General features: G+C 50.8%; 6 protein-coding genes across 6 annotated transcripts; all 6 read left to right on the plus strand.

Moving 5' to 3' along the window:
• Positions 1–570: 570 nt before the first annotated feature.
• Positions 571–2874, plus strand: Z519_01708 (uncharacterized protein; the record flags this gene model as incomplete). The annotated part of the gene is made up of 1 exon (XM_016759465.1): positions 571–2874. One exon carries the CDS (start codon positions 571–573, stop codon positions 2872–2874), a length of 2304 nt encoding a protein of 767 aa, XP_016624793.1.
• A 3364-nt stretch (positions 2875–6238) lies between these two features.
• Z519_01709 (uncharacterized protein) lies at positions 6239–7057 on the plus strand (the record flags this gene model as incomplete). The annotated part of the gene is made up of 1 exon (XM_016759466.1): positions 6239–7057. One exon carries the CDS (start codon positions 6239–6241, stop codon positions 7055–7057), a length of 819 nt encoding a protein of 272 aa, XP_016624794.1.
• A 1502-nt stretch (positions 7058–8559) lies between these two features.
• On the plus strand, positions 8560–8970 carry Z519_01710 (uncharacterized protein; the record flags this gene model as incomplete). Its single annotated transcript, XM_016759467.1, has 2 exons — positions 8560–8639; positions 8700–8970. The coding sequence occupies 2 exons, from the start codon at positions 8560–8562 to the stop codon at positions 8968–8970; spliced, it is 351 nt and encodes a 116-aa protein (XP_016624795.1).
• A 3257-nt stretch (positions 8971–12227) lies between these two features.
• Z519_01711 (uncharacterized protein) lies at positions 12228–14507 on the plus strand (the record flags this gene model as incomplete). Its single annotated transcript, XM_016759468.1, has 1 exon — positions 12228–14507. One exon carries the CDS (start codon positions 12228–12230, stop codon positions 14505–14507), a length of 2280 nt encoding a protein of 759 aa, XP_016624796.1.
• Positions 14508–15969: 1462 nt separating this feature from the next.
• Z519_01712 (uncharacterized protein) lies at positions 15970–16954 on the plus strand (the record flags this gene model as incomplete). The annotated part of the gene is made up of 2 exons (XM_016759469.1): positions 15970–16096; positions 16146–16954. The coding sequence occupies 2 exons, from the start codon at positions 15970–15972 to the stop codon at positions 16952–16954; spliced, it is 936 nt and encodes a 311-aa protein (XP_016624797.1).
• Positions 16955–17340: 386 nt separating this feature from the next.
• On the plus strand, positions 17341–18649 carry Z519_01713 (uncharacterized protein; the record flags this gene model as incomplete). The annotated part of the gene is made up of 3 exons (XM_016759470.1): positions 17341–17412; positions 17465–18533; positions 18585–18649. The coding sequence occupies 3 exons, from the start codon at positions 17341–17343 to the stop codon at positions 18647–18649; spliced, it is 1206 nt and encodes a 401-aa protein (XP_016624798.1).
• Positions 18650–19276: the final 627 nt, after the last annotated feature.

Raw genomic sequence — 19276 nt, forward strand, 5'->3', positions numbered from 1 at the left:
AGGGCAATTAGTGAGAAGGCAGACACCCAAGACAGTGATGCAATCGCAGGCATTAATTAGGCCTCTTGGGCGTGCTATATACAGTATTATCTGAGCACTAGCCACTTAAATAGTTAGGCCACTAGGCTGCCGTTCGGCACACTTGCCACCTAGAATGGGTAGTGTGACCGCCTGCGCTCCCCACGATCACAGTGCCTGCCGCAGCCGTGAAGAGATTGGTCACCACAGGTCACCGCCCGCCACGAGCTTCCAGGTTGAAATTATATAGAGCTCTCTCGCCGCAGGGGGAAGAACCCTGCAACCTTTCTCTCGTTAAAGGCTCACTTGATGGTAGCTTTCTCACCAAAACAACGGAATCCGACGCGCCCTTCCTTTTCCTTTCACACGTTTTGACCGTGGTTCAGCTCCGCGATCCAGATTTCACATTCGCTATGGGCTTCAGTCCCCTTCAATGTGTCGCTTCGAGCTGTTCGGGCGGCTAATTCTTAAATTTCAACGGCAGCACGACTCGCCTGCTCTGTTCGACTCGCGCCACGATCCCCAGCCCCGTCCTCGAGTTAGACCGGCGACATGCTTCACGAGATCCTCCTGTCCTTATCCGGTCTCCAGTCACCGATCTGGTCGCAGGCGTGGTCTCCAGCAGGATCGGGCGACGAAAAGACATTCAACCAATATGTTTCACCCCCAGAGCGGGCTATGCTAGCGACCCTAGCTCATCTCCATGATTTACACGCTCAGATCAAGCGCGTCACCTCGAGGTTGTCCACAACTCACCAGTCAATGGTCTGTCGAGCAGTCAGTGCTTCAATAGCAGACGTCCACTTGGGTAGATTTGTGGATAAGATTGTAGAGGTGGAATCCTGCATACTGCAAAGAGACGCTGCTTATGTTGGAGCTTATGAAATCGTGCCTTTGAGTACTCTTGTGGCTGAATTTGCACCATGGACGAGACGATTGGAGTGGCTATGGTCGATAGTCGTACATCTGGATCCCCAGTCCAAGCAGAATGGGAGGACTCGTTCGCCTTCCGGAGCCAGCACCTTGGATTTACTGGAAAACGAGACACATACTGGTTACTCTGATATCGAGGACATGGCTATTGCTCTCTTGACCGTTGCCCAGAAGGCATGGATGCGAGCAGCGTCCTTGTGGGTGCTTTATGGGAGACTTCCAGCTTCTGGGGCGGAGGATTTCTGCATCAGGCCAAACCCGAAGCCATCATCGGCCATGGACACATACATGATCGACCCTTCCTTGACGCCGAAGTTTTTGAACCCAAGAGCAAGCAGTGCTTTACTTTCAGCCGGCAGCGCGCTGAGTCAGTTGTACTCGCAAACAATGTCATTTGGACCATTACTGAGTGGGTCGAGTGATGCATCTTTGTCTTTGCTACCGACACATTTGGCGTTGCTCGAGTCCTTACAATACCCATTGAATCTCTCGTTGTTGGAGAGCACCTTGTCTTCCATCAATCAATCCATATCGGAGAATGCCCTGTCTCAAATCCTGCCTCGGCCGCTAATTATGCAGCTGCTTCAAGTCATCTTGCGTTACGCGCTCCTAAATCAAGGTGAATTTGCGGTGTCCTTGATCAATCATGCCGACGATAGGGTCGCCAATCACCAACAAACGCAAAACACTGTTCGACCGGTTAGAAAGATTGAAAGACTCGATGATCTGGCAGTCAAGGAAGCTGAACTGAAGGGCATACTGAACAAGACGATGGCAGAAATATCAGCGCTACAAGCCGATGATGATATTGAAGACGATACTCTCAGCCTAGCAAAGAAATTATTGTCTCTCAAGGCAATTGATGATAGGAATCAGCTTGGTCAGGATCTCGTGTCGACGCTGTTACCTACACCCACCCTTCTACACTTCACAATCCCCACATCCTCGCCATTGCATATCTTCCTGTCTGCGAGTGATGTACAGATGTATGCATTCATTAATGCGTATTTGATCTCTATCCATCGAGCAGCGCTGCACTTGTCTTCACTCTGGAAGTTGTCATCACATCGCAGATGTTATCCTTCTCCAATCGGGCCTCCCAGAAGTGCGTCGCAAGCTGGACGGAGGATACTGGTAGCTCGGAGAGTACGAGACGCTAGGAGATCGACAAGGACAAGGGCGCATTGGACAACTGCCAGCAGAGCTTTGTTCGCGGTCAATGAGCTCGAGGCATTTCTGCAAGGGGAGGTGATCCAGAGCAGTTGGGCACACTTTTGGAAATGGCTGAACGGCAATGATAGACTCTACCCGTCATCAGCAAAGTCGTCGAGGCCAGGCACAGGATCATCAACTGCCCAGAGGACAACCGAATTATCCAACCGGGAGGCTACCACAGTTCCAACGGATCCGCGGACCATGGCTGACGCCCATCGCCGATATCTGAACGCCCTGAACAATGCTCTATTCCTTACGAACGTTGCCTTCGTTGCAACATTGAAAGAACTATTGAATCAGGTTGACCACTTCATCGCTCTTTTCTCCCGCTTGCAGATTGTGTGGGAGGGACTGGACCTCCAAGAGGACGAGGGTGTGCTTGACGCATTCTCAAACTATGCGCAAGACGAGAGAGATGTTCTCGTCGAAATGGACCGCACAAGAAAGTCGATAGAGACTTCACTCTCGGATCTCGTGGATAAAATTCGTGACATGGAGAAGGAGAAGCGCACGGGGGTTGGATTGATGACTAGCAATCTCGAGGAGAGTGTAAGCGGATTTCAGTTGAACGGAAACGGCACCAAATTCGTCCCCTGGCAGGCAAGGACGGTGGATCGGTTAGTCATGAAACTCGATGGTCTTGTAGTGAAGCAAGACGAGGACAGAGATCATGCCGCAGTCGGCCTTGTTGACGCTTTTGATGAATGAATGATTGAATGAAGCACGAAACATCATTAGGGTTAGTCGCAGTTCTTACGACAGTGTGGCTGTGACCCTAGTGAATCAAGGGTAGTGGAGAGTGTATCACTATCGAACAAACCCTATATGGAACTCTAGTTAGCCTGGTATGCCTAGTACAATCAAATGTCCACCGTGCCGAGACTTCCACGGGGCGGCAAAAGGTGTATAAGAAAATCAGAAAAGCCGTCGACCTCATACCCTTCCCCGGAACGACGCACCATGACCGAAACGCAGCTTCATAACGATAGCCACGATCGGTAGGTTGTCGTCGCGTTTGGGGGAAGGTGTCTCCCAAGTGGAGAACTCGGAGAATGGATAGACTTGGTATCATCATAAACAGAAAGCTTGACAAGCTGGGAAGGAAAAAGCATCGGTGGAGTTGGCTGGGCATGGAGCCACTGACGTACTTTGCATGCTTCTTGTATATACTGGCAGAGCAGCACATTGTGTCCCTGTGAGCAAGCTATTGGTTAGCTCCAAGCAAAACCCTCGAATAGAGCGAAACGTTGTTTTGAGGCAGGTAAAAGTCAGATAATATGGTAAGCTTTGGCAATGCTCTCTTCAAGAAATATCAGAAGCAGAACTGTTTGATAAGAACCTTTGATCATCATAGGAATGGTGAGGGAAGAGAAGAAAAGAAATCACCGAGATCTTACCTTGCTGCATGACCCACCAAACAGTCTCAACCGCGTTCGATTGACGTTCCTAGAGACAAACGTCAGCTTCAGTGGCCTAAATATCGAGCATGGGCATTGATTGAGCTCCGTTGTGTCCAAATAGTCAGATGGTAGTGCATGTTTGGGTTCAAGGCTCATGAAAAGGGTCGCCGGAACTTAGTGTATGATGAAATTCATCAGGTAACACAGGGGAACGGGAGAGCGATACGGATACGAGGGGTAACTCACATCAGAATCCTGTCAACAGAGAAGCTCGGGGAAGGCTATCTGTGACCTCAGCCATCGAAGACGATCACAGCCCCGATTGGGATATTTGTGATTCGAAGTTTGAACGACAGAGATGATGTTGAGAGATGCAGCAAAAGTTGAAGTGACAAAATTGTTCCAGAGTCGGATAAATATCGGAGACTTGGCAGCCGAGATCCCGTGACATATACTAACGAGGCTAGCCCGCAAGGCTAGCCAACAAGCTAGTTACCACGGCTACGAGAAGTCTGAGGTCAAATGTGGTAACACAGGTAGGTAATTACTGGGTATCTTGTAGGAAATCCTCTTGACCCTCTCCAACCCTCCCCTATCCTTTTCTTAGTCTAAGCGCTACCTTTGCTCGCAGATTTTATCGATTTGCGCCATCACCGACACGCAAGATGTGTTCCTAGCAACCTCACACGGTGGCAACACATCAAAAAAAAGTGTTTTCTTCAGAAGCAATGGGACAGAGATTGATTTTTCTCAAAGTTCTTGGGACACCATTCGGCCCAGCACTCCAATACGGCAAATGATCTGCAGAACTGCCTCAAAGATGAAGCGGAATGGTCATGCGTCGAGATGTAGATGAGATCGCCGGCAGCAATTCAAATCTCTGTGAGAGGGCTGTATGTGCTTGGCTGTGTAGCCCTTGGTACCCTGCCGCTGAAGATCCAGCCTTTCCTTTCGCTGGCCAAGCATTGGTACGTATGATCTGTACCTATCAAATCGAATCGTGTTCGGTTTCAACACGGGACTTTACGTGACTTGAGGACTGGAAGATGATCTTTGTTGGCGGTAACGCTTTTGGTACAAAAAGTGACACAGATATCCCCGCCGTCCCCGTTTGCGAATGACCTTCAAGCCATTCAATTATGATCCATTGTGCCACAAAGTCTCAAAGCAGTATTCAGGAACGCAATCCTGGAGCGGGAAAACATACAGCATCGAGGTATAAAGTATGTCCATATCCCGACGAAAGGAGGATGAGGTGTAAGACGAATCCACTACCCAGAATCAGTCGAGGAATATTTTTCAACAATCTTACCATCCCCAAATACCCCAATGTTTTTCAGTTGTTTCTTCCCGCTCTTTTCCTTCCTCGCTACATTGAGTGATGCCTCGTCGCTCCTTCCTCGCTCCGAGGTGAACGGCCCGTGTATTGGCTCCAGCGGTGCACCAGGAGTTTGCATCTCGACCTCATCATGTTCGTCCCGTGGGGGCAAATATATCTCCAACGCCTGCCCCGGCACCCCAGAGGACATCAAGTGCTGCACGAAAACATCATGCGGCACAGGCAACAAAGGCAACTGTCGCTTCACTTCTTCTTGCAGCTCCGGAATCATTGAAACAAACAAGTGCCCTGGCCCGGACAATTTCAAATGCTGTATGCCAGCAGGTAGCGGCTATCCAACACCAACATTCCCCAGCACGAGCTCGGGATGCAAGCAGGTGGCAATCGACGGCGCAAAGGACATTGTTGCGGCCTTTCCAGGAAAGGTCAAGAGCATAAGTTGTATTCGGAAATGCAGCGATCCGAGTTCCAGTGATCACTGCAGGGGCATGGCGACAGATATGATGGTTGCCGATGATGGTGTAAGTATCTCTGCTTTATCCTCTACCAGTATTGTCCATTTTCCTGTCACGAGGATTATGCTGGCGCCCCAAGCGAAGTCTTACACTGCTTGAACAGGTCGAAACCATGGCGGGCGAACCAATTGCTGAATGGGTAATGAACCACGCCGGCAGCCTCTCCCTCGAATACGTTATTTGGGGCCAGAGAATCTGACATCGTGGCCAGGACAGCGTCCAACCTTGGAGTGAATGGCGATATCAGTCCTGCACGGTCATTCCGAATTGCGTCAACGGCGATAGAGGGGACAACACGGCGAATCATTGGTAAGTGATATCTCGTCTATGTGCGACTATTTATGCTTAGACTAATGCTTGATTTTGAACAGGGACCATGTCCACGTTAGCTATCGCTGAACAACAGGGGCAGAAATATGCTGAAACGAGTTTGGCTACGGGAGAATGAGACCGAATTCTGTATTCCGTAGGCTGAGTAGTTTCAAAAAATAGAATGAACTAGAACGTATCAAGGAGATTGAGGTTCACTATTTGTCCCACTGACCAATTGACCAAAATAAGAGACAGCTGTTTCGCCAGTTGTGGACGCACACACCATGTGAGGGCGAACATATAATTGGTGGGCTATGGTGCGGAAAAGACCTCGTCTCACTTCGTCTCTGCTTACCCGGAACTTGATCCAGTCGGATTTCCCAAAATCACCATTGATGTAGATCTGGAATTACATGAAGGAAAAGAATTGACAAGACAGCGAAGGTGCACGACACTGTCGCCAATAAAACATTGGCGATATCCAAGCACAAGAATCCCTTCAACATATGGCGAACACCGGTGCTGACTCGAAGCCGACTACTCTACGTGTCATAGTTGGCGGACTACCTCGGACTGGGACGACATCCATGACCAAAGCACTTGAAATTCTTCTAGAAGGTCCCGTGTTCGATGGGGGATCCGCTTCCTTCACCGGCAATGCCGCTATGCAACGACGACTGCTGGAGCTCGCGGAGCACTGCCCGATGAAGACTTTGGTCGATCGCACCTTTGTCCAGTATCGCCTTGCCGAATTGACCGAAGGCTGTGTAGCAAGTTCGGACCAACCCGGCTGTTACTTCCTCGAGGAGCTGCTGCAGCTGTATCCAGATGCAAAGGTTATATGCACTGTGCGAGAGCGAGAATCCTGGTGGGCGAGCTATTCGACACTGTGGCAGGGCATTCACGACCTGTACCCTTGGTCCTGGCTCTCCCCCAGTCTGAGGCGCTTCTGCGTCTTCTCCTACGAGTTCTGGAGACGCGTGCCGCAAGCTGTTGGCATGCCCCCATGTGAACCTTGGCCCATGGCCAACCAAGAGAAACTTTACGACGCGCATGCCGAGTACGTTCGCGGTGTGGTGCCGCCGAATCAGCTCTTCTTCTTCAACGTCCGGGATGGGTGGGAGCCGCTGTGCAAGATTCTGAATGTCCCCGTCCCGAATGAGCCTTTTCCGCACCTCTTCCCAAGATCATGGCTGGAGAAGGGCACGGTTGCTTTGGTTGCACGACTGAAGAGACGTCTCGCAATCTTTTTGGGATTGATGGGGTTGTTGATTGTAGTTTCACGCTATGCTGGCAAGAACTACCTACACACAATACCTCATTAGGGGAAATGGATGAGAAAAGCCAGTGCTAGAATATCTCCCTAAGTGGAAGGTCAGCGGTGTCTCAGCACTCAAATCCTAGGCTGTCCGAGGACAGAAGAGGAGCAGACACACTCACTCTCGAAAAGCAGACCACTTCGTTTTCCTCGGAGAGAAGTGGCTTTTCGAGCCAACGGGCTTTTGTCGATGCCCGAAATCCGACTCGCATTTTCTGAGTTCAGTTCATGTGGGAGCTCAAGAGAATCAATAGCATGTGCTGCCCAAAGAGTAGAACCATGATCATTTGATATATTTCTCAGTACCACGACTTCATTGTGAGTGCCTGAAATATATTTCTTCGGCTCTCGACCGCCTCGAGGTACTAGCAAGCCGCTCCATAATCCTGGTATTTGTCCCCGAACACAACGGCTGCTTGTAAGTTTCTCCGTAGTCGTCCTATGGGCATTCCTGTAGGATTGGGCTCATCGGCCACGATCTGTAGCCTGTCACAGGCTTCGCGAGGCATGCTGGTATCGGTGCGAGGACCGAGGAAGTACTGACAGTGTCAGTATGCTCCCTCGGCCAGTCTACCTTCGCCTTCATCACGTTTGTCGTACTTTGATAGCAGCTCCAGCAAGCTCGACACCGTCATCGTAAAGTGGCAAAGAAAATCTCGGCAATCTGTAGAGCATGGTGTCGACGTCGGTGGAGCGGTCGTCGGCCACTATGTGGCCTGATCGTCGAGGATGTTATACCAGAGCCGCACATTCGACGCAAAATCACCCTGGCCTGACAAGCCTCCCGCGCATTTATCTAGAAGATGGCTAGACCAGCACAGATGTCGATGTGATGTGATGACCTGTTTTGTCGTTGAGATGAACAGGACGAAAGGCTAGTTCCGAACAGCCGGAGAGCAGTCGACACGCAGGCGGTTCTGCTGGTGACGACAGAAGGTCAAGAGGCCGCACAAGAGCCAGGCCTAAGAGAGTCGGGCAATTGGGACTTCGGCAGGGACATGGTATACCAATGCCGCAGCGGAAAGGGATCATTGGTTGTTGAGTATTGCTAGTGAGACTGAAAGGGTTGTAGAACAAGAGGTGGAAGGGTTGGACGACGAAGGCGAATTCAGGTTGGAGCGCTGAAGAGTTTGTATAGCTTGTTGCTGAACCGCAATGGCAGGATATGGCCATCATCGGCTTCATTCGAGTCCCTATATCCCGAGAGGTTGCGTGATGCGGTAAAACATATCCGGATTCTACGCTGCCACTGGTTTACAATTGCCACACATGACGAGACATATTACGTGCTTCGCAAGAGACGGTCATCGAGGGTTAAGCGATAGAGCAGCCAACGCCTTCCCCTGTTGCTGTGTTTCCGGAGGGGGGTACTGACCTCTACTGCCCGAGGTCCATGAAAGAAAGCCGAGGGTAAATATCGAAAGCCCAGGCCGGCTGGAGAAAGATCTCTCAGACTTACATCAATCGTGAATGCGACACACCCGACATCGACGCACGTAGAGCGCAAACATGGCCGAAAAAATCGTCTGCGTCGTCGCCTACCCGTCGACCACAAAAGAGGGCAAGCCCGCCCGCTTCGACATGGACTAGTAAGTTCGAGCACGAGACCAGTATCGCCTTCTGCGAACCGCTAAGCATGCCGGCGCCAGTTATCTGAGAACGCACATGCGCGAGATCATCGACCGCGACTGGAAGCCGTTCGGCATGGGCAAGTGGACGGTCACGTCGTTCAAGGCCGAAGATTCGCTCGACGCCAAGCCGCCGCCGTACATGGTCACGGCGACTATCGAGTGGGACAAGGTCGAGGATTTGAAGGAGGCGCTCGCTAAGGGGAGCGAGGTGTCCGGCAAGGACGTCGCGAATTATACTGATGTGTATCCCGAGATTTGGATTAGTAAGGTCACCGGGACGAGTTCGTGATGGGGTGCACCATGGAGCCTGAAGGCAAGAAAAAGGGGAGAGGGCAGGGAGGCAGTGTTGGGAAAGATTGTCTGAGGCCCTGGGAACCCCTCCCAAGAAGGTAAACTGTAGGTGGCCGAGGAGAATAGATTCGCTCTATCGGATCTCAAAGCAGATTCTCGCATCCACCGACGACGAGACGGCGTCGAGGGTCTTGGACGTTGGCAGAGCTCACCCCCTGCGTGCCGCTTTAAGAACCACCTGTGCCTAGACTCACTCTCTTTTCCGCCTCCGATCACCCTCTACTCATCCTCCTCTTGGCCTATTTCCTACACAGATGAGAGTTTGGCGATTTTGCGCCCGTCTTCAGAGCAACAAGTTCGGACTCGTGCGAGAGAATTGCGAGGTAGGCGAGCTAAGCGTTGCACGGGGTCAAGTAACGGAGTAACATTTTTCCGGCGTCTCTGCAGTTGGACGTCGATAAAGATGGCAGTCGTCTAGCCAGCGTCAGACCCAAGTCACTCTGATCAGCCCTTGACTGGTGGCTGCGTAATGCAGCATGGTTCCAAGAATCTCTTCCCGACCCTGTTGTCAAGGGTTTCTCTCCAATGTATCCTACCTCGTCTCATCCGTTGAACTAATGGCATCGTTAGTGGATACGTGACACGACAAATCCTCAGTCAGCGTCAAGTGTGACGACTGCAACCGAATCTTTGAAGCAGAGGATCGGTTCCACAGTTGTCAAAATTGCCGAAACTTTGAGGTGTGCCAGGCGTGAACGTTGAAAGATGTCAGCACCTTGTCTTCGAGCCATGCTTTGCGACCTTGTTTTCAATGGTTAGAGTACACCCTGGTTTGGACTCAAAGGCCGCTCGTTCGTCCCTCTGCGAGACTGTATCGGCATCAAGCCGCAACACAGGAGCTCGATGAAAGATCTGCTCATTTGACAGCCTGTTTCCGTGTCTTTGTCTGTAGTTTCTCTAAACATTCAGAACGATCCTTGTCCGGACCCCCTCACCCTTCTTCACGTGTACTTGATGGCCAGTCTCGCAGAAGGAACACTTGAACACTTCGAATTTCTCTGAGCCGACTATCCTGCTTGTGACGGCTTGCTCGAAGTTCAGCCATATCTTGTCGACGATCCCTACAAAGACACGCGGACAATCGTACTGGAAGAAGTCCATCTTCCGCCAGGGATACAGAAGGCCGCAGGAGCGGCATGTCAGATATACCGGGTGGTCGAGTTCTAGAAGTTGTGGAAACCGTACCTTGGTGGGCCTATCATCATTAAGCATCAAGTCGAGGTGGGAATTGAGAAGAGCACGAAGTCGTCGACACGAGAGGCTCAGCAGGAGCTGAGACTCCTGGTCTAGAAAGCTCGCACCCATGAGGATTAGCTCGTTGGGAAGATCGAGGAGCGGACTGTGGTCACAATGGTCTTGTTGCTCTGCTGCGTCGGCTCTACCCTTTTGTGGCCCCATTCATTAGTTCTTAGACTCTTCTTCTGTCTAGAGGCAAGAAATCGACGCAGCAAAGACCATCCGCTTGGAGCCCCAAGTCGGTCATTCATCTGTTGGCGAGTCTCTGGAAGTAGGGAAGTGATATCACAACAAGAAGGAAGCCTACTGGCCTAAACTGGCACCTTTCGCGTGACCACCAAGACTACCTCGTACTCGCCAACGAAAAACCTGTCGACAAAATACAGGTCGATCCCCATACGGACCATCTTCATGTCAAGATGCTTCCTCTGATTATCTGTGGGTTTAATTCCCATTGGCCTTTTTTTGGTCATGTCAAGAATCGGTTCGGCTTAATAAGTCATCAGCACCAAAGATTCACTCACTTTTTAGCCAAGATCGATCTGGTCTGCACAGGCGCAGGACTTCCTTGGGTGACATTAAGATCTCAGCCATTAGCAAGACCTACTCATTCTTTTCGGCCGGGCAAGATCGATCTGTCTCCATTCCCATCGAACTACATTGAAACACCACTGAAACTTGAGGTTTATGCCTTAGTTTTCTAAGGGGTGTGATTTTGTCTCGGAGCCGAAAAGGTCATTCTCCGTACGTTCAAGACAAGATTATGTATTATATATGTCCCGAACTGGCTATTGCTCGTTGCCGTTTTCGTTGAGGTATGGGAGTGAGGTGGCATAAATTGGGGTGACGGCGCGTCAGGACGCCTGACGGAGCGCTGGGGAGCCACAGCGAGCAGGAGGAAGTGCAGAGAGTAAAGACAGTAGGACACAAGGTCATGTCATTCACGTGGTTATGCTCGTTGCGCAGCGCTGGACTTCACCTACGCCCACGTGTTGTGGTCAATCCACGCGCACGATCCCGACTCATTATCTGTTGAAGGATAGTACTCTCATATACTGTAACAAGGCAAAGTGACTATGCTGGCCTGGGCCGGAAGAGTGGTCGCAGAGGGGAGAGTTGTCTAGTCACATGTCAAACCAAAATGGGCTAGTAGGGGGGAGTGCGAGACAGTTTACAGTGCTGGAAGAGTGTCGTTCTTTACATTTTATTAGACAGAGTATCGGTATCCTATGCTTTTAAAAGCTGTCTACCTATTCCTAAGTATTTCATCGGCCCTTTCCTACTTCCTAATGTCGTCGCCGTGCTAGGCGCTCGCTGCCATAGCTGCTGCCTCTCTGGGGTGGTGTTAGTGGTGGTGTTGCCCTGTCAGTGTCAACCAGAAACGCGTTCTCGATTCCCGATCTGCTTGACAGGCTTCTGTGCGTTGTTGCACGTACACGCCGAACCCTAAAGTGCTCTGTTACAATACCCGAACTTGCTCCCGGATATTTCATGCTTGGCCTAGCGGGTTAAGTAACCCGCCTCAGTATGACCTTGACAACGAATTATCAACGCAGAATTAGCTGCCACGCACTGCGCCTCAATATGCGTTGGTACCCAAGAAAATGCCGCAGCTGCATCATTGGATAATTATATTTCGTAAATGGCCCACGTATTATCAGGCACCAGCAGGATGTCGGCTACTGTCGCTTAGAGACGTGAGCGACGCCTGACTTGGGGGCGGCCACGGCTCTGGGCTGGTAAGAGGCTGAGGGCACTCGAGACAGACTTTCCGGTTGATCTAGCCTCAAATGTAGAAATATCACAGCCTGCTTCTCCAGGCACCGAGGTCAACGTATTTTCTCTCTCATAAACTTGTTGGTCCTCCTTGCGGAAGAGGAAAGTGCTGCTGCGAATGGAGTCTTTTCCTAGGTAAAAGGTTTGTATTTGATTTCGGATGAGATTTCCTGCTCGATAATTATGGCTTCTACTGACCTTGCAAAGAGAGCACTGCTCAGATCTTGTGACAACTCATCCAAACTTTGCGCCCAATGCCAGGGGATTGACTTCGATAGATTCACCTGTGAGGGCTGTGCTCACAAACCAGAGGATTGGCATTTTCATACTGATCTCGCATCACACGTTTCCTCTGAGTCATTCTGCCCTGGCTGTCGCCTCATTCTTTCCGCTGTTGGCGCCAGCCAATCGAGCAGCGGAAGTATAGACAAACAGACTATCACCATTAGCAGAAGACTATTGCTCGCCCACCAACAGAGATCATGTGGACAGTTTGAGGAGATAGAGCCGACAACAGGAGTTGGAGGTCCTGACCTCGCAAAACTCGCCGTGTGTTTGGGTGTCTTTATCGATGTAACTCTAACCCAGAATCCATCTCAGCGCAGAACGAAAGCGACTGGAACAATCATCCGATCAGATTGCAGCAAACTTGGTGACAAGCTTCAACCCGAGGGGAAATTTTCCGACCTTGAAGACTCTACCGAGCACTTTTTGATTCGAGGTCGTTCTGTACTTCCTACCGTCGACCTGAGTCTCATTAAGTATTGGATTCATTCTTGCGAAAGTCAGCATACGAAATGCAATCTCTTTGGATACCATATTACGGAAGATTACAAGAGTCACTTGATAGAGGAACAAACAATCCGCCTGATAGACGTCGAAGAGCTGAGGGTTATTCTCGCAACTCAGCGGCAGAGATACGTCGCGCTGTCTTATGTGTGGGGCTCCAATACAGCACCGATGTTAAGAAGGGACACTGTCCTACGATATTCATCACAAAACAGCTTACAGGACTCGATGATCGGGAGGACTATTCATGATGCTATTCAGCTTGTCCGGGATATTGGCGAGCGCTATCTTTGGGTTGACACCCTTTGCATCGTACAAGATGACGACAACGACAAGCTGGCACAACTCGCGATCATGGATCGTATATTCTACTGTGCAAGTCTCGTGATAGTGGCCGCATCTGGTGATAATGTTCATGCTGGACTTGCTGGGATAGAAAGCAAGCGCCATCCATATCAGCGAAGTGAAACGGTCAATGGAATTCCTTTCATAACAGTCAAGCATTCCATCAGAAAAGCCCTGGCCAACAGCGTGTGGAATTCCCGCGGATGGACGTTTGGGGAGGCAATGCTTGCAAGGCGTCTTCTCGTTTTCACGGAAGAACAGGTCTACTGGAACTGTAAAACTGACATCTGGCGAGAAGACTTATGGTGCGAATCGCCCACCACATGTCTCTTAGCCGACGAGACCAACTCACTCCATTCCCAAGTGCCAGAGGACACGATCTGCCGCACTCGGAAATACTGCGATTATGCCAGTCAATTCTCTGGCAGAAGGTTTTCGCAAGAGAGAGACGTGATTTGGGCATTCATAAGCATCCTCAGAATGCTAAACTCTCAGTTCCCACAAGGTTTTATATGGGGTCTACCATATGAACGGTTAGACACCACACTTCTTTGGCATGAAATTGGGGCACTCTATGATGAGGCATGTCATAACGTGCACAAACGTGATTCTCGACACAGGAGGATCAAGGAAGAAAACCGATTCCACCTCCCATATCCATCGTGGTCATGGCTCTCAACAACGGCTAAAATTCGATTTATCGATCGATGTGGAGATCTGATTGTCTCAGAGGTCTCCTGGCATGAACCACTCCAGACTGAAGCAAACTATCCCGGACCGACTCCTTCCAATGGGCTCTCCGGACGGAAAGTTGACCGACAGTTTGATATTTCAATAGCTATGTCTGCTTCTGAACGAAGAATCATGGAATACGGGTTTCTGCAATTCACCGCCCATGTAGCAGAGCTATGTATACGAAGAGAGGTAAATACTGATGGACAGCAGGCCGCCAATTCAGACATACAGCTGCCGCGGTGGCCAAAAGCTCGGTGGGTATCAGCCAGTATCCACATCCCATCAGGGGAGAACATCGCAATGATTCTGGTCGATAGCAACTACTTCGACAGCAACGGAGAACGATCCGGCGAATTCGTTCTTCTCTCTTCGAATGCCGATGCGACTTCTAACGAACCTTGTCACCGCGATTATATCCCGGAGCGTGAAAACAAGCGGATCGTCCATCAGAGGCCGTGCAAGCACATTAGGAGTCACAATATCATGCTGATAGATTGGATTGGCAATGTTGCGTACAGAAGAGGGTTAGCGAAAGTTGAAAAGGGTCTCTGGGGAAAGGTTCACACTCGCACAAAACGCATCATTCTTGGCTAGTAAGCCCAACCTGTGTTTCAGGCTGAATGCGGATAGGAAGTTGCGGAGAGCGACCAAACCGGTCTGCTACAGATAACGTATCCAATAGCTGAGAGGGGCAGGTAAAATTGCGATACTGAGCATAGATTTGATTATGGCGTCCAATTGAAATCAAAAATCCTATACCAAAAAGTTACCCAGTTAGCCAACGCTGGCAAGAGCCGGTTCATAAGGCTCTGCTCCGACCGACGGAGCCTTATGGTCGCCTGAGGTATCCGCTCCAAGACCCAGAAGTCGGGCCAACAAGAATATAATGGAGCTGAAATTCCCAAATAGTTTAATGGTCATTGATGAACGAAGGTTGAGTTGTGGGACTGTCTGGTTGATTGTGTTCTGTCTCCCTGGCTATTCAGAGAGACTCTGCCTGTTTATATATACATTGGCCTGTAACCATAAGGGCATTCCTGAAACTTCCTATTCCGTCGCCATCCTATCACAGGTCTGCAGGAACAACGAGGTTGAGGCAGTTTGCGCAGTTGGTGAAGCGCCTAGCGTCTCAGGTGGTTTGCCCCAGTGGTGCTCTCGCGACCCTGTCAACACACAGTGGCTGCGACGAAGTAGGCGTTCATCGAGAACGTTGGCTCCAGCATTCGGAGATGTACCTAGTACGAAATGTTCGCTACGCATTGGATCAGTTGGGGTAAATCCGAGCAGGGTGATCCCAGCTTTGAACTGTATTGTGAGCACGTTCGAGAGATTCTTCTCCCCTTGGCCGGGAAAAGCGACTCGGACGCATTCCCAAGGATGTTGGCGGGGTCCAACAGAAGAGCATTGTTCGGTACTAGAGACGGAAAGTTTGGGCTCTGTCCGCCAGGCTCTCGCAAAGATGACATTATCATTGCGTTGTTAGGAGGTAAGATGCCTTTCATCCTGCGACAACGGGGCTTGAACGCCTCTGACTCGCCTACCTGGGGGTTTATGGGGGTGTGCTTTATACCTGACTCCATGCGTGGCGCCTTGGTCGACTGACTACTTGAGCCAGGGAAACCCGCTGAGGTGTTTCACATATACCGAACAGATCTAAGATTTGAAGTTTTTCACACATTTCAAGCACATCTCCAGTTACCGTGGATGTAACCCGTATCTAGGTTCTCTCGAATCGGACCAATCATTCCCTAATTAACCGCTAAGGTGGTACAGATCCACCTTACATGTAAAGTACAGGGCCAGCCATAGCCGTAGTGGCGCATAGCCCACATCGAGGCGCTCGTCCCTTTGGTCACCTGGCTCAGCGGAACGCAGGGGAGCCGGGGGTGAGCACAGGGCGGCATCACCCTCGTCCCGATCGGGCCTTAGGTGCGAACTGTTTTCCCTCATCTTGGCGAGGTGAAATGAATGCCACCGCCGATGTTGTTCTCAAATGCAGTACATGTCCTGGTCCTCCTAGGACGTCCACTCATTTTCTCGCTGAAATTGCCATGTCATGAGTGACAGACGAAGAATCAATGGGCCTGCAGGCACCACCATCCCTCCGGCATTTGCGCCTTCCGCGCAGGCTGCGAACCCACCTCGACAACGACTGAGGGAACCAAACGAACTGCGCAAGATGTGTACGACGTTCCTCTTTGCCCACTAGGAGTCTATACTGATCAAGGATAGTTCTACAGACCGGACTCGTACCGTCGGCCAGCGGATCAGCCTATCTCGAACTCGAAACTCCTCCGCCCGCGAGACCTGCGTTTGCACCTACATCCTCCACCATAAAACTGTCATGCTCTGTGCATGGGCCGAAACCGTTACCGAGAACTGCATCATTCTCGCCGAATTTGCAGTTGACCGCGTCGGTGAAATTTGCCCCCTTTGCGACCCGTGTCCGGCAAGGCTACGTTCCGACCCAGACCGAAAAAGACCTCGGATTACACTTGGAAAATGCATTGAAAGGTGTCCTCCTGGCAGACAGATGGCCGAAAAGTGCTGTTGATATCGCAGTAACAGTGCTCGAGGGAGAAGATGACCAAGAGGAAGGAGATCGCGTTGCTGGGCTCGGACTTTTCAACCTGCTCGCAGCAGCAATTAACGTGGCTATGGCGGCGCTGGCGGATGCAAAGATTGACTGTTTAGATCTATTGGCCGCAGGAGTTGGCGCCGTCGTCCCTGGACCTGACTCGAAATCTCTGCGAATACTGGACCCGGCGGCTGTCGAGCACGATGAGATACATTCGAGTTGCGTGGTCGGCTATTTGTCGTCGAGGGATGAGATAGTCGAGGTATGGTCCAACGGTTCTATATCAGCCCAAGACGTTACTGCATCAACTGGATTCGACGGACTGGTTGATGCTGCCGTTGCTGCCGCCCGAGGAGCTAGGACTGTTCTTAGCGAGGCCTTACTGGAGTCTCTGACAGGAAGTCAGATTGCACTCAAAAACACCAGACAAGGAGAAATAAATGACGTTGAGATGAATACATGAATGATCTGAAATTCCAATGAAGGATACGAGGTGTCTTGAGATGATTCTCACTCCTCACCTGAGTCGAGACCGCTGGCTTCTGGTACATCAAACTCCTTCCGACTTGGATTTACCTCCAGCTCACTTAGGCCTCAATGGCTCCACGCTCCTAGGGATCGGAAGATCAGATTTGACATGCGAATGACTTGGATCGACTATTGTTCTCTATTGTCCTCTATTCACCTGACCATCGACTATCGACTCCTGCATCCATGTTATAAACCATCGCCCCTGGCTCCCCCATTCCTCAATTTCGCCGCTACGGCTAGCTCAACACTCTTGCCTTTCTCCTCCAGCTCGACAGTCTTTCTTTCCTGGATAAATGAACCCAACGCCACTGCATCATCATGGCTCCTCCGTTCCAGGCTGATGATACCGTCCTCTTTCTGTACCATTGTCTGCAAAATTCTAATGGAAAGGTACCTACAGTGACGGCAGCTCTCTCCCTCTGTCTCGACTAATGTCCGATAGATCGACTGTAATGCTGTGGCTGTGGCAATGGGTTCGACGAGAGGTGCTGTGGAAATGCGCTGGAGGCGACTCAAGAAGAAGATCGACGGCGACACAACCCCAGCGCAACTAGCTCCACCAAAGTCAACTCGACCTTCTCCGGCACCGAACGCCAGTCAGGGAAAGAAGAATAGCAGAACTCGCAAGCGCAAGATGGACGCCGACGATGAGGACGATGCGGATGATGCGGGACCACCTCAAGTCGACGGTCATGTTGATGTCAAACCGCCCTCTTCTCGACGACGGACTCGGGGAAGGAAGTTGAAATATGACATCAGAGCTTGCTTGTCAAAAGAAGAAGATTCTACAACGATCACGTCTGCGGGAAGCGATGAGGATTATGTGGCCGATGTCGAGGCGATCAAGTCCGAAGATGATGAGTTGTATATGCTCGACTCTGGAAACGACTTGAAGCCGAAGGCAAAGCGAAGCCGAAAGTCACGGCCATTGCCTCCCAAAGCCCGTCTTGCTCCAACCACTACTGTGGCCGGACGATTGCAAATTGGGAATCTTCCTTATGCGACACAAACCAAGACGGCCGGCCAAAAAGTGCCACCACCCAATAACGCCGACGAACTTCGACAAAAGTCTCTTCCTGTGGCTGAAGTGAAGGGCACGTCCAGCATGCATCCTTCGGACAGGCCACTTCCCAGCATCGAGCACTCTCCCCAAGATACTCCATTGAGCGGAGACTTCACCTTCAACAAGCAAGGAGGAGCCGATGCAGGCAGTGACGTCTCCGTCGAGAGCCTGAAGTCCGAGGCGTTCCACACGCCCTCTCCTGAAGACCGGGTCCAGGTCTCGAATGGAACCGTCGACCGCATGCTCTGCAAGCAGAATCCGTCATACTCTGTTGTCTCAGCCACGCCCACCTTGTCTGCCATTAGCATATCCACGACTGCAGACTCTACTGGCAGGCTCCTGCAGCAGGGTTTAACTGACCATGTTGAGCTCCGGCCTCAAGACAGCATCTCCAATATAGGTGTTCGCGCAGAGCTGGAGACTATCAACTCATCAGCTGTGCGCCCAGGTAAGGCTTTGATCATTTCTTTCTTCTCCACCTTTTCACTGATTCATATAGCTCACTCCTCTTCCACCGGCTTTATGGGAAATACATTGCAATTCTTGGCAGGCCTCTTGGCTTAAGACCTAGAGGTGTGGTGTGAGGAAAGAGGCAATGACATGCGCGGTATATAAGGAAAGGAAACAGCATTGCTTGCTTTGGATTCTCAGCAGAAGACTTTGAGAGCGGGGTGGAATTCGCACAGCAGATGGGGATTTGCGACACTTGAAAGATCGGGCGTTGGCATATGATATGGGGCCTTGAGACACCACGTCGGGAGACCGTTCAAAATGAGGAAAACATGTTCTTCAAAAGAGACGTGACTGCTTTTATCACGACGGAGCTGGAGCTGGGCCTGGGGATGAAGTTGGAGCGGGCACTGCACTATTCAAGTCAATGCTTGAGAAGTATGAGCTCAAGGTATCAGAAGAGGTGAGAGACACAGAAAAGAGCTTGAACATTTGACGGTTATCTGATAGCTTTTCAATTGGACTATGACTATGATTCCTTGGCTCCCTTCTATGTTTTTCTCTTTCTCTCGTTTGCACTCCCTCACTGCCCTTTCATTATATTGTGGATAGCCATGTGAGTGAGCGGGAGGAGTGCGTTGTTATCGTCTCATCCCATAACCCATATCGCCCATATCAGTCATGTTCTGTCGGTGACCATGTCTTGTGCTGCGCCGCCATGTGGCGCTGGCCCTTGCATGG

The sequence above is a fragment of the Cladophialophora bantiana genome (assembly GCF_000835475.1).
Source record: "Cladophialophora bantiana CBS 173.52 unplaced genomic scaffold supercont1.2, whole genome shotgun sequence".
Classification (NCBI taxonomy): domain Eukaryota; kingdom Fungi; phylum Ascomycota; class Eurotiomycetes; order Chaetothyriales; family Herpotrichiellaceae; genus Cladophialophora; species Cladophialophora bantiana.